The sequence below is a fragment of the Stenella coeruleoalba genome (genome assembly GCF_951394435.1).
Source record: "Stenella coeruleoalba genome assembly, chromosome: 1".
Taxonomy (NCBI): domain Eukaryota; kingdom Metazoa; phylum Chordata; class Mammalia; order Artiodactyla; family Delphinidae; genus Stenella; species Stenella coeruleoalba.
In genome coordinates this window covers 44,804,989-44,826,691 of record NC_137169.1, presented here as the reverse complement: position 1 = coordinate 44,826,691, position 21,703 = coordinate 44,804,989, and the positions used below count along the sequence as shown (strand labels likewise).

General features: G+C 43.6%; 1 protein-coding gene across 3 annotated transcripts in view; it reads left to right on the top strand.

Annotated features, from left to right (window-relative positions):
* The window catches only part of YIPF1 (Yip1 domain family member 1), a 34,888-nt gene that overhangs the window by 3,457 nt on the left and 9,728 nt on the right, over positions 1-21,703 (top strand). For 2 of the 3 annotated variants that reach the window (XM_079917579.1, XM_079917580.1), the window contains 7 exons: positions 1,723-1,886; positions 6,387-6,467; positions 6,743-6,830; positions 12,953-13,069; positions 16,310-16,476; positions 16,837-17,019; positions 20,966-21,097. In XM_079917579.1, the coding sequence (XP_079773705.1) occupies positions 1,723-1,886; positions 6,387-6,467; positions 6,743-6,830; positions 12,953-13,069; positions 16,310-16,476; positions 16,837-17,019; positions 20,966-21,055 (890 nt within the window). In that variant the 3' untranslated portion in view covers positions 21,056-21,097. The remainder of the gene's footprint in view (positions 1-1,722; positions 1,887-6,386; positions 6,468-6,742; positions 6,831-12,952; positions 13,070-16,309; positions 16,477-16,836; positions 17,020-20,965; positions 21,098-21,703) is intronic. The other variant, XM_079917581.1, reaches the window with a different exon arrangement.

Sequence of the window (21,703 nt, the reverse complement as noted above, 5' to 3'; positions counted from 1 at the left end):
TCATATCATCCTCAAAATCTCTCTGCGAGATAAGTAGTTTCTACTTTTTATAGTTGAAGAAACAGAGACTCAGGGATATGGAGTGATTTGCCCAAGGTCATGGAGTGCTAGAGTCTTATCTTAAACAGAGGACCCTCTCATTCCAGAGCCTCATGCTGCCAAAACATGGGAGACTGAAGCTTGAGTAGTTGTTACGGATCAGCCACCTTATTAACTTCAGTCACTTTAATTCTCTCCATAAAACTATTTGCGTAGCTGAAAGGCAGTAAGATTGGGCTCGATTATCCAAGAGCCCCATCCTACTGCCATGATTGTAGTGTTACAGTGGTGCCCTGCTGGCCTCCTTCCTGAGTCCTGCCAAATTCCACAGCTGCCCTAAATTTTATCTAAGAGCAGCTAAATAAAGTTTGTTAGGATGCCCAGAGACAGGAAGTCACAATCATGGCTGGTGGACATGAATAGGTGAGGTTCTTTTGGAGAACAGTTTAGCAGTATGGCTCAAGAGCCTTAAAGATGGTCTGCACCCTTTGACCTGGTGATCACACTGATAGTGTTCATACTAAGGCAATAACCCCAAAAGCTTTCTCCTCACAGATGCTCCTTACAGTGTTATTTGTACTGATGAAAAACGAGAAGCACCCAAACATCCAATAACAGTGGAATCATTGTGTTAACTTGTGGTGTCTCTCTCCTACTCTTCCCACCTCCAGCTGATGAACTGTTATGTAGCCACATAACTGATCATTTTAAAGACTGACATAATATGAAAAAAATAATTTTTTCTATAATCCCTGGCAGATGGAGCAGGGTACAACATTGTTTACATAGTACTGTCGCATCCTAAATCAGTACTTGGTACACTGTAGGCTCGCAGTAAATATTTGTTGAGTGAATGATCATCACTGGCATGAATCTACTCTATAGAGAAAAGGAAATACACCAAAAGTTAATAGTGTTTGCTTTTATGTGGATGGGACTAAGAGTGATTTTTATTCTGTTGTTTCTACTTTTTTTTTTTTTTTTGCGGTACGCGCGCCTCTCACTGTCGTGGCCTCTCCCGTTGCGGAGCACAGGCTCCGGATGCGCAGGCTCAGCAGCCATGGCTCACCGGCCTAGCCGCTCCACGGCGTGTGGGATCTTCCCGGACCGGGGCACGAACCCATGTCCCCTGCATTGGCAGGCGGACTCTCAACCACTGCGCCACCAGGGAAGCCCTCTACTTTCATTTTTGTCCTCGTGTTTTCTGTAGTGATTACATAGGACTTATTGGAAAAAATAACTTCCATTAAGTTTTTTTGAACTTGAATCAAAGAAGAGAGGGTTAGATTGGTTACCTGCTACTGGCCAGGCACTCTGCTAAGGGCTTTACTTGAGTAATATTCCTAACTTTCCCAAAATTCCTGAAAATAAATATTATTCTCCCCATCGTATAGATGAGAACACTGAAGCTTATAGAGGTTAAGTTACTCAGGCTTGAATACTTAGTAAGTAACTGAGCCAGGACTAAAATTCTGGTCTGACTTCACATTCTGTTGTTTTCATAATCACTTTTCTTTGTCAGCTTGATTTCTAGATGAGATTTTTTTTCAGAGCCTTTTGCCACTTGTCTCAGATAGGGTCTATAGCAAAGCTGAGGTTGTAACAGCTTGTCTTTAAATTAAAAGTATGGCATTTCCAGTGTGGGTAAGGTCACTGATACCCTTGTACTCTAATTGATTTCAGAATTTGGTGATACAGCTACTTCTCTAGCAGCAAACCCAGATGCCACCACAATAAGCATCGAGGATCCTGGTGAAACCCCAAAACACCAGCCAGGACCCCCAGGAGGCTCAGGGAGAGAAGAGGATGATGAGTTACTAGGAAATGATGACTCTGACAAAACTGAGGTTTGAACTTGTCTTTTAAATTGTTTTTTTCTTTTACCTTTTTTTTTTAACATCTTTATTGGAGTATAATTGCTTTACAATGGTGTGTTAGTTTCTGCTTTATAACAAAGTGAATCAGCTATATGTATACATATATCCCCATATCTCCTCCCTCTTGCATCTCCCTCCCACCCGCCCTATCCCATCCCTCTAGGTGGTCACAAAGCACCGAGCTGATCTCCCTGTGCTATGCAGCTGCTTCCCACTAGCTATCTATTTTACATTTGGTAGTGTAGATAAGTCTATGCCACTGTCTCACTTCGTCCCAGCTTACTCTTTTAACTTTTAAGAACCTCGCTCACACATTTATTCACTGTCTCCTGTGTGCCAGGTAGAATGCCAAGCAGTGGCGACACGAAGGTAAATCATGTAAATCAAGGTAAAACTGCCTTAGGGGAGAAACAGGCGAGCAAACAGACCATTGTTACCCATGGGAAGCATGCTGGGGTTGTGGGATCAGAGACAAGGGGGTTACAGAAGGCTTCCTGGAGGTGGTGACATTTAAACTGAATCTTGTTGAAAGAATAGGTGAACCCAGGAAGAAGGTGTGGAAGGTGATCTGGGCAAAGGGAACAGTTTTGGTGACGTCACAGAGGCATGACGGAACATGGTACAGAAAGCACATCTTCCATCTTCATGTACGTTGGGAGCAAAATATAGGTGGAGACAGGAGATGAGGCTCACAGATAGGCAAGGACTCAACCCCCTGAGTATGAATTGTATTCTGAAAACTGTTGGGAGCCGTTGAAAGATTTTAAACCATATGACCAGATGCGTTTAAAGATATTTAAGATACAGTGGCCCTGTGGAGTATGAGTTGGTGGGAGACGGACTAGAGGCCAGAAAACCAGGTAGGAGACTGGTGAAGTGGCCTGAACTAGAACTGGATACGGATGTTTAGCAGATGGGCTCACTAGGACTTGGTGGAAAAGGGGTGAGGAAGAGAGGGAAGATTCTGTGGAGAGTTCTGGGTTTCTGCATCTGGTTGAATTTTGAATATCAGAGCTGTTTTTGATCACAAAAATTTACTTGCATGTACACTGTTGGTGCATTCCGGAAAAACAGTATTTCTAGTAATATTTTATAAATGGATCATGATCGTGATTCACTAGAGGAGTACTCAGTTTATAGCAGTGTGTTCACAGGCTCATGAAATAGTGGAGTGGCGAGTGCTCTTCGTGGAACTCCATGAAATATCAAAATAAGTACCAAAGTGTATGTCAGATTAAATAGTATTGTGTACTAGGTATTGTGGCAAGAGCTCAGACTTAGGAGCCTGAGTTTGAATCCAGGTCTGCCCAGTAGTAATAGCTCTGTGGTCTTGGATAAGGTACTTTAATTTCCCTAAACCTGGATCTCCTCACTGGAAATATAAGAAAATAGTATACTGACTATTGTCATCATTATCATCACAAGAGCTAATATTTATTCAGTGTTTAATAGCTGCCAGGTACCATTTAAAGTTCCTTACTTGGATCATCTCATTTAATCCTTAAAACAACCCTATGCAAGGAACTATTCTCAGCTTCATTTTGTAAATGAGAAACCGGAGGCACAGAATTTCAGGGACTTGCCCCAGGACACACAACTGGCAGGTGCACATGGAACTTTAAAGCAAGGCACTCTGAGTCCCTCTGTATTAGAGTAGTGTATGTTAAGTGCTTATCAAAGTTGTTGGCACCCTCAGGATACAGGAATGATTTTTAGTATAACTGAGTGTATTAATTAGTTGCGGATCTCCAGAGAAATAGATCAATAGGATATGTATATGTAGAGAAAGAGATTTACTTTTTTTTAAATTCGTTCACATGATTGTGGATGCTTGGTGAGTCCAAAATCTGATGGAGGATGCTGGCAGGCTGGAGACTCAGGAAAGAGAATTTGAATCCAAAGGCATTGTGCTGGAGAAGTAGGAAGAGCTGATATTGCAGATGAAGTCTGAGGGCATCTGCTGGAGGAGTCCCTCTTGCTCAGGGGCTCACAGCCTTTGGTTCTCTTCAGGCCTTCACCTGATTGGCTGTGGCCCACCCACATTATGGAGGGCAATCTGCTTTATTCAAAAAGTCCACCGATTTAAATGTAAAGCTCATCCAAAAACACCCTTACAGAAACATCCAGAACAATGTTTGATCACATATCTGGCATCATGGCCCAGCCAAGTTGACACATAAAATTTACCATCACACTGAACAACAGCAGCCATCAAAAGTTTAAGAAGAAATGTATAGGGAAAAAATCTTAAAACTGAGAACATTATATCCATTATCCTAATTTTGTCAGGGAATCGGGAAGAGGTTACCAATATTCTATGATAGTGACAGAATTTCTTGACCTAGCTTATGGAACATGGGTCTCTGGTGTTCAGTATCTTGCAGTATTAGAGTTGGAAAGAATCTACAGTTTCCTCTACAATAAGTCCCCTACATACGAACCTTCAAGTTGCAAACTTAAAGATTCGAACGTGTGTTCGCATGTCCAGTCATGTAAGTTCATGTGTCTGGCGTACATTGTCACATGTGTGCATCCTCTGCAAGTGTTTGTGCTTCTGTGAGCTTTACTGTACAGTACTGTATAGGGTGCAGTATCTTTATTTGAAGCCCAGGATGTCCAGAAGCAAGCGTAAAAGCAGCGGTGATACAGCTGGTACAGTACTACCCAGACATCACTGGATCGTTTTTTTAAGAGGGTAGATAGAATTGAATCCAGCAAGGAACCAGAACCTGTGCCATCAGTGGCAGGAGTGAATGAAATTGCACCTTGCCCTCCGTGTCCTGTTGCTGAAGATCCTTCAGCTCTACCATCTCCCACCTCCTCTCCCTCCTCCAGTCAGTAACTCTTCTTGCCTGTTCACTCAGTGCCAGCCCCTGTATGCCAGCTGTTGTACTGTACTACTGTACTTTTCAGGGTATTGTACTGTAAGATTAAAAATGTTTTCTTGGGCTTCCCTGGTGGCGCAGTGGTTGAGAGTCCGCCTGCCGATGCAGGGGACACGGGTTTGTGCCCTGGTCCGTGAAGATCCCAGATGCCGCGGAGTGGCTGGGCCCGTGAGCCATGGCCGCTGAGCCTGCACATCCGGAGCCTGTGCTCCGCAACGGGAGAGGCCACAACAGTGAGAGGCCCGCATACCGCAAAAAAAAAAAAAAAAAAAAAAGTTTTCTTTATTTTTTGTGTTTGTTTTTCATGTATTTGTGTGAAAAGTATTATAAACCTATTACAGTGCAGTACTGTATAGCTGATTGTGTTCGTTGGGCACCTAGGCTAACTTTGTTGGACTTAGGAACAAATTGGATTTCCAAACGCACTCTCGGCATGGAACTTGTTCGTATACAGGGGACTTACTGTATTTCAGCTTCCCTCTCAAGATATTAACACTGTCAGTGGTATGTCAGAAAGACAGCACTTGAATACCTCTAGGAGCAGGCTGCTCATGACCATGTAAAGCAGCCCCTACCACTTTTGGAAAACTTTAATGGTGGAAAATTTTTCCTTATAGTGAACAAAAAATATCTGCCTATAGTACCTTCCCTCGTCTTGCAAAGGTCCTTAGAGTGCATCTGTACTTTTTGCTGTATGAATCCTCTTCAGATATCTGAGGATGACAGCCACACTTCCTGGCATGGGGCGTGCATTCTTCTGTAGAGAGCTGTGCTCTTGGTACAGGCGTGGCCCTCCTAGTGCGCCTCTTCTAAATAGGAATTTGGTTTTTTGTTAGAGCAGTATATTTTAAGTTTTTAATTCTTTAGAGTGAGTCAGTATATCAGATTTTTGAGAATTCAGGTGGTGATAGTAGTGAGGATGTTGAAGCGGAGGAAGGGGAAAAGATATTTACACTGACTGCCTTCTGTAGGTACATGTTTGTGTGTGTGTATATACATATATATGTTGTTTTGCATAGTAATTAAGCTAGTCCTTCCTATTATCCTATAAGGTAGATCTTGTTACCTGTACTTTTTATTTTTTTAATTATTTTATATATTTTTTTGCGGTACACGGGCCTCTCACTGTTGTGGCCTCTCCCGCTGCGGAGCACAGGCTCCAGACACGCAGGCTCAGCATCCATGGCTCACGGGCCCAGCCGCTCCGTGGCATGTGGGATCTTCCCAGACCAGGGCACGAACCCGCGTCCCCTGCATCGGCAGGCGGACTCTCAACCACTGCGCCACCAGGGAAGCCCACCTGTACTTTTTAGATAAGGAAGACTGAGATGAGTCTAGTGATTTGATGAAGCCATCCCCTAGTGGAGGGACCAGGATTTGAAACCTTTTGGTGTGTCTTCAGAACTGACGCTTTTATGTCAGGCTGAGAATTGGGCGTGGCTGTGGTAAACTTGATTGATGAATGCAGAAGAGTTTTGTCTTTCGTACATCTTGATTTTCCATTAGACCCTCTCTCTTTCTGTGGGTAGCTAGAATAAGGAAATTGCTTCTGTGTTCATTACGTTTTTTATTTTACCTCTGACAGTTACTTGCTGGACAGAAGAAAAGCTCCCCCTTCTGGACATTTGAATACTATCAAACATTCTTTGATGTAGACACTTACCAGGTTTGTAAACCAGATTTACCTTTCTTTTGTCGTATAATGCAGACTTGTTCCTTCTATGGTTAAACAATCGAGCAACGTGAAAGGTTTTGTATACTGGATATGGTCTTCAAAGTAAAAGGTCAATTAGCATTTGAAAGTACTAAATGAAATAATAAAAAAAATAACTAAATAAATAATAAAAGCTCTAATCACTGAGTTTCAGTTTTGCAGTGCAAACTTATTAAACTTTAAGAAAAAAAATCTTCAGTAGACTTAACTGCTGTGCTGTTTTGCAGGTCTTTGACAGAATAAAGGGGTCTCTTTTGCCAATACCAGGAAAAAACTTTGTGAGGTTGTATATCCGCAGCAACCCAGATCTCTACGGTATGTGTAGTGCTGTTTTGATTCTTTTCCATGTCCCAGCTAAGCCCAGGTGAGTGTGCGGGTTGCCTGGAAAGTCGGAGAAGCGCACTGTTGGTGGGGCATGTGGTGTTTTATTTGACTCTTCTGAGCTTTGGTAGCAACTGTTGGAAAGAATTTGGAGAAGATGCAATTGTATGTTCTATTAATGCGCTGATGACAAGTAATAGTATGTCCTTCGAAAGTCTTCAAATGACATTGCAAATTCAAGACAAATTAAGTCACTTGTGTAAGAGGAGATCGTTGATTTTAATTTTAGAGGATTTCATGGTGGGGGTGAATGTGGAGGAGCTTCTCTCATGCTTATTCATGATGTGCTGAGTTCCAGCTCTGCACAGGCTGGCTTCCCCTTGAAAGTCTGTAAGAGGATGGGCCAGGGGATAATGTCATTCCGACCTCCCTGCTATCCGAGAAGGGATCAGAGGTCCATCCAGTGATCCTGAAGGAAAGGGTTCCAATAACGGTGGCCCGTGTTTGAGGGGAGAAGAGAGCCGGCGGCTCTGAGTGCTTCTGTTTGCAGGTGCTGTATGAAAGACTTGGTGCGCACGGGCACACTTAATTCTTGCATCAACCTTTGGGTAGGTATTATTATCCCCGTTTTTCAAAAGAGGAAGCTGGTGCTCAGTGGGGTTCAGTAATATATATGCTCAATCCTAAACATTAAGTTTTAGAGTGATTATACTTGTTGATTATAAGAGGAAAAGGAATTCAGGAGAATCTATTGTGTGCCAATCACTACATACACTCTTTAATCCTTTTCAACAAGGCTATGTATTAAGTACTCTTATCCCTGTTTTCCATGTGAGAAAACTAAAACTGGGATTTGAAACATCATGGATGAACTTGGAGGGTGTTAATGCTTAGTGAGATATGTCAGACAGAGAAAGACAAATGCTATATGGTGTCACTTATATGTGGAATCTAAACACTAAAACAAACTAGTGAATCTAACAAAAAAGATACAGACTCACAGATATAGAGAACAAACTAGTAGTCACCAGTGGGTAGAGGGAAGGGAGGAGGGTCAAGATAAGGGCTAGGGGATTAAGAGGTATAAACTAGTTAAGTATAAAATAAATAAGCTATAAGGATATACTATGCAGCACAGGGAATATAGCAAATATTTTATAATAACTATAAATGGAATGTAACCTTTAAAAATTGTGACTCACTGTGTTGTACACTTGAAACTTATGTAATATTGTAAATCAACTATACATCAGTTAAAAAGTAAAAGTAGGGAATTCCCTGGTGGTCCAGTGGTTAGGACTCTGAGCTTCCATTGCAGGGGCCACAGGTTCCATTCCTGGAACTAAGATCCCGCAAGTTACACAGCATGCCCCCCACCCCCTGCAAAAAAAAATGTAGAACTAGCTCCTAGTTCAGTTTTATGTAAAAGCCCCCATTTATTCTATTAGACCGGTGTTTTTAAGCTACAGAACCTTTTCATCAAATGGCACGGATGTCCAATATTTAAAACCAGTCAAAGTGGAGCAGCTCTGATGGAGGTTGAGGAAAGTCTCCCTTCCACTCAGCTTCCTCCCTCAGGGACAGACACAGAAGTTCCATCCAGATGTCCATGGAATTGCTGGAGCTCCAGTGAGCATAGTGTGAAAACCATTGCCTTGGCCCAGGCCTCTCAGCTAAAGGTTGCCAAGGTGGCATTTCTTTCTAGCTCTCATTCATCCTTACTTCTAGCCTGAGAACTTCTTGAGAAGCAGACTCTGTGTCTGAGGAATCCACGTCGTCAGCACCTGGCAGAGGGCTTGGTGCAGAGTAGGTACTCAAACAGTTTTTGAGCACCTTATTTTGTGCTAGAGACTGAGGATTCAAAGATAAAGTCATGATCTCCATCCCCAAGGAGAAAGAAGAGAGGGACCCAGCGTTTGTTGAGCACCTAACAGGTGCCAAGCATGGAGTTCAGCACTCTTTTACTGTGTTACACTGTTTTATTTCCCACGCTCCAAGGTAGCCTTATCTTACAAAAGAGAAAAATTGAGGTTCGGGGAGGACAGCCTGCCCATAGTCACAGAGTTGGCAACAACAACAACAACAATAATAATAGCAAACACACATAGAAGGCTTGATATATGCCAGACACTGTTATTAGGGAACAACCTGTATTAACTCTTGTAATCCTCATAATAACCCCAACTTTATGAGGTAGGTACTATTATTATCCCCATTGTATAGATGAGGACACTGTGTGGCATAGAACTCTAGCAACTGGCCTAAGATCACGCAGCTAGTAAGTGGCGGAGGATTCAAATCAGTACTGTAGCTCATAATCCATATTCTTCATCCCTGTGTTTGGCTGTCTCTCGTGACAAGGCCAGGATACGAACCCAAAGCATCCTTCTTCCCACAACACTACTAATCTCACGAGCCCATAGACATGGTTAAAAAAAGAAGGTACAATATCGGCAAAGTGTTTTCTAGCAGAGAGGGCTGGGCCTCGTGGGGTGGGTTGGAGGAAAGTGGTCAGGAACAAGATGGCAGAAGAGCCAGTCTGCAGAATCTGAGGGAAAGACTGATGAATTTGACTACATTTAAACTAAAATTTAAAATTTCTGGGCTTCCCTGGTAGTGCAGTGGTTAAGAATCTGCCTGCCGATGCAAGGGACACGGGTTTGAGCCCTGGCCCGGGAAGATCCCACATGCCGCGGAGCAGCTAAGCCCGTGCGCCACAGCTACTGAGCCTGAGCTCTAGAGCCCGCAAGCCACAACTACTGAGCCCACCTGCCACAACTACTGAAGCCTGCACGCCTAGAGCCCGTGCTCCGCAACAAGAGAAGCCACCGCAATGAGAAGCCCGCGCACCACATCGAAGAGTAGCCCCCGCTCACCGCAACTAGAGAAAGCCCGTGCACGGCAACGAAGATCTAACACAGCCAAAAACATAAATAAAAATTTCTACACCACAAAATAAACCATAAGCAAGGTAAAAAATAAATAAACCACAGACCAGAGATAATATTTCAATGCACATAACCCACAAAGGATGCAAAGCAAGTGTACATGTAGGATACCTACCGGTTATGAGAATAAAACCAAGTATAAGTTCTGGGGGAAAATGAGCAATTCACAGAAAAGGAAACCCAAATGGCCAATAAATATAGGAAAAGATAGTTATCCCTACCTGAAATAAAAAACAGGATATTATTTATGTCCGTTATTTTAGGAAGCATACAGATTGGCTTGTCTTCATTCATTCGTTCAATTAATTCAACAAACACGGAACACTTACTCTTCTAGGCACTGGAGGTACAGTAGTAAATAACACACAAAAATCCCTGCCCTGAGGGAGTTTATAATCTAAGTTTAACAATAGACAAAGAAAATAGGTAAAATATCAATACATAGTGTGCTAGTGATAAATGCTAAGGTGAACATTTAAAAGCAGAGAAGAAAGACAGTAAATGTTTGTGTAGGTGGGTGGATTTGAAATTTAAAAACTTTTTAAATTTATTGAGTAAATGCCTGAAGGAATTGGGAGCAATACATATAGATATCTCAGGGAAGAGCATTTGAAACAGCTCAGCACGTGCAAAGGCCCTGGGGCAGGAACTTGCCTCATGTGCTCAAAGAATAGTGAAGAGTCTAGTGTGACTGGGCCAAAGTGAACAAGGGTGTCTAGTGGCTGAGGTCAGAGGGACAGTGTGGAGGGGCATATCATGTAGGGTCTTGTAAGCAAGTGAAGACTTTGGCTTTTGCTTGAGTGAGATGCCATCGAAGGGTCTGAACAGAGGAATGACCTACTCTAAGTCAGCTTTTCATAAACATTGATACCAACTATTGCCAAGAATGTGGAGCAAGGGGAACTTTTGTATAATGTGGGTGGGTATGTAACTGGTGCCACAAATTGGAGCAGTTTGAAGATGCTCATACCCTACAACTTAGCAGCTCTACTCCTAGATAAATAGTCTTAGAGAAACTCGCATATATACAAGAAGGCATGTTGAAGAATATTATTATTCATTACCTCAGCATTGCTTGTAATAGCAAATATTTAGAAATGACCAAAATATTCATCGCAGGAGCATGGATCAGTAAATTATGGTGTGTTCATATACGGAATTTTGTAGGTTTTAGAAATGAATGTGATCTATAAGCATCAACATGGATACATCTCAGAACGATAGTCAATTTAAAAAAAAGCATGTTGTAGAAGGATATAAGTAGTATGACAGCATTAGAAAGATTTGAAAAAGAGGCATGATGGGTATACCACTGTTTGTTTTATCATTTTTGGGCTTTTCTGTATGTTAGAAATATTTTATAACATAAAATGCACAATAAAAACTAAATTAATGCTCCCTCCCACCCCACCCCACCCCATAATTAGAGTAGGAATTTGGCAGGAACGAGGAAGAAAGAAGACAGAATGAAGCATTGTGGCAGGCCTGGTGGTTGTGTTTCTCTAGAGGCCAAGCAGGTGGTTGTGTTTCTCTAGAGGCCAAGCTTCCTGTGTGCCTGAGTGCACCAGAGGCAGCAACTGTGTCTGTCACACATCACTGTGTCCCCAGCACCAGCCCAGGGCCCAGAGGATAGTAAGTATTTAGTAAATAATGGCTGACAGGATCCGATAGTCTCTGCTTTCTAGTTATGGGTACTATAATATTTTGACCACTTGTGGTCGCATGCTTTGATGGTCTCAGCCCATCAACAGCACGTCAGTTTTGTTCATTTGTTCACTAAAGCTTTTGGGGATTTTTAAATTATTGTTGTTGGTTGTAGGGGTTTTTTGTTGTTGTTGTTAAATATTTTATGTGTTAGTCACTCAGAATAATACAGTGAACAGGATCTAATCCTTGGCTACATCAGGGCACCTGCAGGCTAGTGAGTAAATGGCACTCCTTGGGAAGCTGATGTTGGTGGCTCTTTGGAGCCTCCCAGCCAAGTGCTTGCGCTCCCTTTCCCACCTTAAGGAAGCAACTTGACTTCGAAAAGCGCTCATGCGTTTCTGCTAGTCATCTCCCCCAACACAATAATTTTCTTAATTTTATATGTCAAGGTGCCTGCAGTTATCCCAAAAGATATTGCAGAATATTAGTGAAATTGAAATTCATAAAATTTATTAAAATCTCTAAATTTAAAAATTGTATTTGTTCTAATAGTCCTTTTTCTAGATGGGGAGAAACAAGGATGGTGTTCATGAAATCAAGCGAAATAATGAAAGGGATTTACAAAGCATGGTACACTCATCCACTTAGCGGAATTTTTTATAATCACTAAAAAAGAATTAGCTGATTTTTATGAATAGCTATAGTAGAATCTCCAGAACATAATAAGGTGGAAATACATATGCTTGTTAGCGTTTGTATAAAGCGCGTGCACACACACACACACACAAATATGCATTTGCTTATATGTGTATAGGAATCTCTGGCAGGATTCACCAGAAACTGGTTACAGTGGTGAGCTCTGTGGAAGCAAAATGCATAGCTAGGAAACAGAGAGGAAAGGAATTTTACTTTTCTCTATATTCCCTTTTTGTGCCTTTTGAACACTGAACTATGTGCATGTATTACTTTTTGATTAAAAAAAAAGAAAAAAATAAAGACACACATACACGGTGATTTGTTAGATTAAATGAACCCTTTCCTAAAGTGTTCTGCTTGCCCTACTCTTCCATTTAGACAACAAAGGACCTGTCTGATTTAAAATATTTTTCTCTGGCATTAACATTTGGTACTTATGTAAAGGAAGTAACCTTTGCTTCCTGTATCCTGATGGTGAAGGTTTAACAAAATGTCCATAAATTTTTTTTGATGATCCTCCAATACAAGAAACTATAAGCAAATCAGTGTCTTTATTCATGGAAGGTGTTTTGGTCTGTGCATTTCAATCCCCCTTGTCTTTAAGGCAGCTAATTACTGAGTTGCATGTTTGACCTTTTAAAAAAGAAAATCCCCACTAAACGAGTACTGATTCCATCTAAAATTCATTTTCCCTTCCCTTTAGATTCCATCTAAAATTCATATTCACCTCACATGAATAGGGTGAGGGAGATAAGAAATTATTTTGTGAGAGCCTAAAAGCTGGTTCTTCATTTTCTTGTCTGAATTTTCTGGTTTGCTTTGCAGGCCCCTTTTGGATATGTGCCACGTTGGTCTTTGCCATAGCAATTAGTGGGAATCTTTCCAACTTCTTAATCCATCTGGGAAGGAAGACATACCATTATGTGCCCGAATTCCGAAAAGGTTGGTGAATAGCTTGACTCATTTGAAATGCTGTTAGTTGGTAACCGTGAGTTCCTTCTACCCACTGAGCTCTTAGACTCCTGTCTGTAGGTCCTGCAGCCCTTTTTTTCTGTCTTTAAGGGCTCAAAATTAATCATCCGTCTATATAGATCCACATAGTCTTTTTATTTTCTATTGTGGTAAAATATATATAACCTACAATGTACCATTTTAACCATTTTTGAGTGTATGGTTCAGTGGCATTAAGTATATTCAATATTGTGAATCCATATACTCTTTTGGAATACTGGAAGGCAAGGCCCCATAGCAATCGGAATTTATCCAAAGAAAAATGTACAAAATAAGTAAAAAGCAGTGTGCGTGAAAGTCTCCACTGTAGCATTATTTGTATTATCCAAATGTTGGAAACAATAGGGGCATTGTTATTTAAGGCATGATGACTCAGCTAGCTGGGTCTGTAGCCATTAATTATGAAGCACTTAGAGCAACATGGAAAACTCATAATCCACACTTAGGCCGGGGGCTTCCCTGGTGGCACAGTGGTTGAGAGTCCGCCTGCCGATGCAGGGGACACGGGTTCGTGCCCCGGTCTGGGAAGATCCCACTTGCCGCAGAGCGGCTGGGCCCGTGAGCCATGGCCGCTGAGCCTGCGTGTCCGGAGCCTGTGCTCCGCAACGGGAGAGACCACAACAGTGAGAGGCCCGTGTACCACACACAAAATAAAAAAACAAACTTAGGCCAGTGCTGTTAGCAGCTTTGTTAAAGAGAAGTTTACAAATGGTCAGGGCCCAGGAGGGAGAATGCAGAAGTGAACGTGTCCTAGTGATGGGCTTGTGGATGACGTGCTTAGTTTAAAACGTCCTTTCTTGTGGCAGTATTGGATAGCTGGGGGAAAAAAACCAAACAGCTTTGAGGGATTTGCAGATGTCAGCCACCCAGGTTGGAGGTGTTTGGCTCTGCAGGAGATTGACCTGTGCCACTTTCTCCATTCTCTCCTTCCCTCCCTCCGTCCCTTCTGGCCTGCTCTCCTGTTGAAAGGCTGTATAAGAGCATGGGCTCGGGAACCAGGCCATCGGCTTCAGGCTCCAGCTCCACCATTCACTAGCTTCTACCTTGCTGGGCAAATGATTTCATCTCTCTTGGCCTCAGATTCCTTATCAGTGAAATGGGAATAAGAATACCTATATTATAGTGCTATTGTAAGAATAAAGAAGTGATGTATGTAAAGAGGTTAGAATAGTGCCTTGTACAAAAAGAGTTCAGTAAAATTAACTATTGCTATATATGTATGTACACATATCTGTGTGTCTGTAGAGAAATGTATTTACCTGTGTGTGTCCATGTAGCCTTCCTTTCATCCCCTCTACCCTCGATGCCCATTTTCCCTTCTTCTCTCCTCCATTATGGAGTCAGACCTGGATTCAGTCCCAACTCCATTTGTCAAGTAACCTTGGTTTAAGTTTAACTCAATAAATGTTATCCATGAACTATCAATATGCCTTCAAGTAGCTCAGTGGTTAAGTAAAGAAAAACAGGTAAATGGATATTGCTGTAACAAATGGTATGTGTTAATTTCTATATCAGAAGTCTGTAGAGGTATATTGACAGAGAAGAGGAGTGAATCACCCTGCCTGAGGGTGTGGAAGCTGTGGGGGGAGCGGGGAGGGCAGGGGTCAGGGGTCAGGGGTCCTTGTCTGTTCTTATCGTGTTTGGCCGGGCATCCCAGTGGGAGTCATGGGATGTATGTGCCAGTAAGATAGTCATTGACTCGATCAATAAATATTTTTCCATTTTATGTAAAGATTATAAGTCACACATCCAAGGTCATGTCCCGCTTCTACCACTTATTAATTATTTGACCCTAACCAAACCACTTAGCTCTCTGATCCTGTTTCCTCATCTCTAAAATAAAGATATAGATTATATGAAATAATGTGTTTATATACAAGTTAACAATATAAAAAGCTTATTCTTGATTGGGCATTTATTATTTATCAATCAGTGTTCTAAATATACGTGTTTTTACTCATTGAATTCTCCTAATAATCTTATAAGGTGGTGTACTATTATTATTCCCATTTTACAGATGGGAGGCAGGAAGGTTAAGTAACTCACGACCCAGGTCTACTCAGCTGTAAGTGGCAGAGCTAGGATGAGAGTCTGCGTATACAGTCTGTAGCTCTGACTGTTGAACAACGTTACCTCTCAGTAAAGCACTCAGTGTAATGCCTGACACCCAGTGGACAGCTGTAGTCACTGTAGCAATTCCCTTCCCCTCCCTTTAGTTATTCAAGAAAAAGGCAGTATATCAGCAGAATTACATTTGGCTTAATGCTGGAGTTCCCCGTGTGAAAAAAACTGCTCTGGGAGCTGAAAATGTTTTAGACAATCACATATCTTACCCAGAGTCTGACTGTAGTTGCTAGGAGTGCCTTTGTTCTTGCCAAGAGCGTTCAGTGGATTACCTGGTGACTTTCATCTGGGAAGGGCTGGTGTTGCGGACTGAGCCCTTTATGATCCTCCACTCCGGAAGAGGGAGGACGAATCCTCTAGGGCGTGCTGCTAGAGGAGGGGGAGGGAGGGACAGTAAGTAATACACTGAGCATTGCTCCTCTGAGGAGCCGCTAAGTAGCATTTCCACCACAGAGACCAAATTATTTAAAGAAGAAAGTGGAACTGGAGACTATTCCAAGCAATTCATCAGTGAGCTGGAACTCCCTATTTCAGAGACAGAAGGAACTCTAAGTAGCACGTAGAACAAGTTAATCTGAACCCAGGTCATTTTCGTAAATTTGCTAAAGAAATCAGTGTCAGCTCTTGTTATATTAGGAAGGAAGATGTGTTCTTCCAAGGGGATAGTTGACTTGTATTTGATTGAAATGCTCTGTGTATTTAAACACTTGCAGTGTGGCCCTCGGAAGTATTTCAGTTGCATAATTCAGTTGTTTAATACTATTAGTTGTTAGTAATTAAGTGAATTATAGAAACCATAGGAAAGACTACTGGTCATCACCACAAACACAAATGCTAAAGGGGCATGGATTCAGCACATTTATAGAGCACCTACTGCTTGTTGGGTACCGTGCCAGGCCCAGGGGTTGAGACCAGTAAGACACGATCCCCTGGTCCAGTGAGGCAGGTGGACACTCCTGCAGGAAGGAAGTCCAGCAGGTACCGGAAGTGCCGTGACAGTGCATTAAAGGCATGGTGCAATTAAAACTTGTGTCCTCTCACCCTCAGTGTCCATCGCAGCCACAATCATCTATGCCTACGCCTGGCTGGTTCCTCTTGCACTCTGGGGTTTCCTTGTGTGGAGAAACAGTAAAGTTATGAACATCGTTTCCTATTCATTTTTGGAGATTGTGTGCGTCTACGGATATTCACTCTTCATTTATATCCCCACAGCGGTAAGTACCACACTGATTCTGAGTGAGGCCCTGTTCTTAGTGGAAAATTCAACCAGCATCATCATTTCTAGCCTAACACTGATGTGCATCTGAAAAATACCCCTTGAATTTAGAAGTTTAGTGGGAATGGAGGCCGGGGAGCCAAGTGCTTTCCCTGGATCTTGAGCCCTTTGTTAGGAAAGCGCTCCCCTCAGTCTGCACGCTGGTGGCGTTTCTCTGGGCTGTTCTGGGAAACCCGAGTGGCACTGAAGGCCCAGCTGCTGACAGGCTCCTGGGCCTTTATGAACACGTGCGCCTGGAACGAACAAATGCCTCGCTGAATGCCTCCCCCAAGCCCTCCCCGCCCTCCTTTTCTTTCAGATACTGTGGATCATCCCCCAGAAAGTGGTCCGCTGGATTCTAGTTATGATTGCCCTGGGCATCTCAGGCTCTGTCTTGGCAATGACATTTTGGCCAGCAGTTCGTGAGGACAACCGACGCATCGCATTGGCCACAATTGTGACGATTGTGTTGCTTCACATGCTGCTTTCTGTGGGCTGCCTGGTATGGTCTCATTCCGATGCTCTTCCGGTGCGCTTTCGATGCAAATGCTAAGACCTCAAACTGTTAGGCACCACGGTTCTTTAAAACTTGGCTCCATGAAATAAATATCGTTTTAAATAGACTGTCCTAGATGAGAAATAATAGTCATGAGAATTTGATTATAATCTCTGACTTCACCTAACTTCTGAAGTTTGGTTGAGATTTGGTGTCTGGCCAGAGGAAGTAGGGGTGGCTGAGTGTCTACATATAGAGCTGGGGAGCGGAGGGTCCGGGGGGTGGGGGTTCCACCTCTGGATGCTTTTACTGGTTTTCTGCACAGACTCAGAAAGAGTTTTGAAATTCAGCATTTCATAGGTAGAAAGCTCGAGAATGAAGTCAAAATAGGAAAAAGTTATCTTTAAGATGAACAACATGTAAAACAATGTTTGAATTAATGTGTTTAGGTATCTTTTTAGGGAAACCATGTGCTTTTGAGTCAGACAGGCCCAGATTGAAGACCAGCTGTGTCACTCACTGGCTGTATGAGCTTGGGCAGGGAACCTAACTTCTCTGAATCTGAATTTCTTAATCTGCAACGTGGGTATAATAGTTCTTGTCACAGAGGGTTGTTCTGAGGATAAAATAAAATAATACATATAAAGCACTTAACATGGAATTTGTCCCATAAATTCCCATAAATTAGATCCCTTTCCTTTGATCCTAAGGAGACATGTTCTTTGTAATTTCTGTACACACTGTGTGTAAAACTTGCTGCCCAGGGCCTTAACAAGGACTGGTATAGGTTTTTTAAAAATTCCAAATCCAAGAATGTTAAGGTCATGGCTGCCCACAGGAAGATGTTCACATAGCACATGGCCAGACCCTTGGTCAGGCTTTGCAGGAGTAAAGATTTCTTTGGCACTGTTTGATCTTGAATATTTTCTGTAGACAACCATGGTCTCATTAAGTGCTTGAATAAGATCCCAATACTTTATCATTGAACAAGTCTCATAAAAAGTGCCGAGTTCTTGGTTGACATGCATTTTACATATGCCTAAACTTTAACCCCTTGAGACAGCAGAGTGACACTGTTAATGTCTGGCACTTGGCATCTCTGGGCTGATGCCTAGAAATGCTGCTGTGACCTTCCTGTGACCCTCCTGTCTGCTGAGGAAGAATGTGCTTTGCACTGTGACTAACTCTCTCGCTGTAATGCCTCTCACTGGTGTCTTCCCATCTCTCTTTTGAATTTTGAGTGTGTGTGTGTGTGTGTGTGTGTGTGTGTGTGTGTGTGTGTGTGTGTGTGTGTTATGTACCTTGTTAAGAAGTTGGTGAGGGGAAGGAGGCAGGAGAAAGGCATTGCCGTGTTCTGTTGTGTGAAGAGTAGAGAGGCGCAAGGCAGATGGGGCTATGGAGCAGGGAGGTGTTGTTATCAACACGTTTAATTTGGTACCTGTGGCCGGGATCTTTTACCTCCTATGCCTACTCCTCCCTTTTGGGGTAAATGACACTGAAGTTAGGGTTTACCTGCCCATCTTGCTACTCAGGAACTTTCTAAAAGAGAGCATCATAATGAAGTAGAAAGAGCACTCAATGCTGCTTAGCATTGAGAGCCTAGGCTCTCAGAACTCAGAACCTGGGTTTCCTCATCTGTCAGGGAGATTCATATTTCATGGGCTTTTGTGAGACTCAGTGAAATGGCTGTGAAAGCGCTTCATATGCTGTGATAGTTCCTTCAGATGTAAAGAAGTTATTAAACGAGCCCTGTGTCATCAGAAACTGCCAGGGCCACTCTGCTGCCTGTTCCTCCGAGTGCCCCAGTAAGAGCGGTCCCAGGCCACAACTCTAGGGACAGTGCCCTTTCATTGGTGCCCCTCCCTGGCATCTTCCCATCTCTCTCCTGAACTTCTTACACATGCACACACGGTTGAGAAGTTGGAGGAGAGAAGGAGGCAGGAGAAAAGACATTGCCCTGTTCAGTTTTAAGAGACTCAGGGGAGCGGGGCAGATTGGATGGTGGAGCAGGTAGCTAATTGCAGGTGTAGGACCGCTTCTTGGACGGGAGGCACAGTTTTCTTTCCTCGAGGAAGGGAACCATTTGTTTAGCCAGGGGCCCACTGGGTCTGGGGTTTTGTTGTCTCAACTCCATCACTACCTGCTTTTTTGCTTATTAGTTCACCCCTCTGGACCCCCACCTCCTCACTTAGAAAAAGAAGTAAAAGATGTTACCACAAGGATGAATGATATGTACAATTACTATCACTGCAAAGGCAGGGAGAGGAAATGACAGGGGAGTTACTTGAGCTGAGGGGCACTGGCTGAACCAGACAGCTTGGCCTTCTCACTGTCCCCTGGGGAACACGAATTGGTGTTTTCACCTTAGTGCAGTGAAGCATATGACAGCCCAGCACCTGCACCTGCTGTGGGTCCCTCGGTGCTTGTACTTGTACACGATCTCTAAGTTGGTCCTGGAACACACCTGGCAGGGAGACTAAGGAGGCACTAGAGGTTGCATCCTTGGCTGGTGTGTTTGGAGATGCACAAACCTATGTTTGAGGTGGTACTGCTCCGAGTAGAGGGTCTGTGCCCTAGTGTTTGTGGAATTAATTATTTTTATTTTCGTGGATTATTTTTTCCAATCCTTTCATTTAACAGATAAGACTTGTGCAAAGTCATAGTGCGAGTTCCTAGCAGAGCCAGGTTTAGAAGCTGGGCTTCCTGGCTTATTCCATCTGGTGAGGGTTTCCTCCAGGAACCTGGAAGATAGTTGTTGTTCTTGCATCCTGGGGGCGTCTTGGCTCAGTGCACATGCAAGATAACTGGAGGGGCCCAACGCTAGTAGCATGGCCCCTGCCCCTGCTCGGGTTAGGGACCATTCTTCTCCTTCCTCGGAAAACAGCTGCTGGAAGGGGCCTTGGGGAGGAAGGCTTTTAAAACTACTAGAATTGCCCAGGGGATGTGGCAAACTAGAGGGAGTCTGCAGCTAGGAACTTTTTGAAATGGATTGTTGAAAACTTAACTCGAAATAGGAATTATGTTGGGGGAAACTCCAGCGTGTTGTGTTGGCGCCCCCTTCTGGCTGATAGAGAGCAGAGCTGGTGAGATGGCTCTTGACTTGGTGGCTTTTTATCTTTTTTACCTTCCTGAGGCCCCGGCTCCAGGGGCGAGTCATGCGCAGGCAGTGGTCCCTGATTTACTAACGGGTTCACCTGTCCTTCGAACAACCCGAGTTCAGGGCTAGTGAGATTGGTATTTTCCCGGGCTCACGTTAGGCTTCTCAGACCCCGAAACAGGTGGGAAGATCCTCCCTGATGTTTTTCCGTTTTCCACCTCCTTCTGATTTTTGATAGTTAAATTGTAGATGGTGAGTGGAAGCCCTTATCAAACCTTTCATTTCCAAGTTGAAGAATTAAGAGGTGAAGCCTGCCTAGCACTTTCTTTGAAAGGTCTTTACGGGGAGCCGACTGGTTTGGCAGCAGTCTACCTTGGTTCAGTTCATTAAGTATTGATTGTTGACACGGTGTGCCCGGCCCTGTGTGAGGGGCTGGTGACGCAGAGACAAGAAGGACACGGTCTCTGGAGGAGAGACTGTGGTGATTAAGCTTGAGCTTTGCAGTCGGAAAGACCAAGCATTGAGTCCTGGCTGCACCACTTGCTGCCACGTGCACCTAATCGAATGGCAGCCTCTCTGAGCCTCAGTTTCTTCCTCTGTCAGATGAGGGTAGTGATAACAACCTCACCGAGTTGTTATGAAGATTAAGTCATAGGTAGCAAGTGCTTAATAAATGGTAGCAAAGTTTAAAAAGGCAGTCTCAGTCGAGTAAGAGACAGAAACAGAGACAGTTCAGTGATGACCAGTGCAGTGGGGGAGATGTAGGGAGCCCAGAGGTACTGTCAGCGTGGAGTCTAGGACACGCACCTGGACCATTATTTATTAACCACCCTCATGGGTCTCCTTTTCCTGCAGGCCTACTTTTTTGATGCACCGGAGATGGACCATCTCCCAACAAGCACAGCTGCTCCAAACCAAACAGTTGCAGCAGCCAAGTCCAGCTAAAGGGGAAAGTGAGCGATCATCGTTTCATCTTCTCGCTATGAGGTACAGTAAAAATGGGCAGGGGCCTCAGTCCTGCTGCTGTTAGCATGAAGCGCTGAGAGGGCCAGGCCCTTCTGTCTGTCTGCATGATTCAGTGTGCTGTGTGTGCACACGCATGTCCCTGTGTGTGTCCCTCTTGCTGAGGCTTCCGTTGGGAAGTAGACTCATCTGGCTTTATACATTTGGAAAACACGAGCTCTCAGATTCTTCTGTAAGAGGAATTCCTGCCTTTTGGCCCCAGCATCCCCTCTCCTCTACTCCCTGTCCCCTTCCCAGCAGCACAGCATGGATTTGTTCCATTTGATTACAGTCTAGTGGTTTCCTCCAGTTTCTCTGTGACTTCTCAGGCTGGCCTCAGACCCTGAGTGTGACCGCTCTTGAATTACTCATGCAGTTCTCCGAAGCTTACCAGTTCTCACGCCCAGTTTGTTCTTGGGCCTCTTTGATGATTCCACTGTTGGTGGTTAGCTCAGAGGGTCAGAGTACAGGAAAAAGACCCTGTTCCTCCATGACTGGTCTCTCGCCTCCCCGTTCCACCTCCTCTGTGTTCTGAGCCTGCAGCCATGCTGAGCTGCTTGCCATCTCCAGAACACGTCCTACCTTTGCACT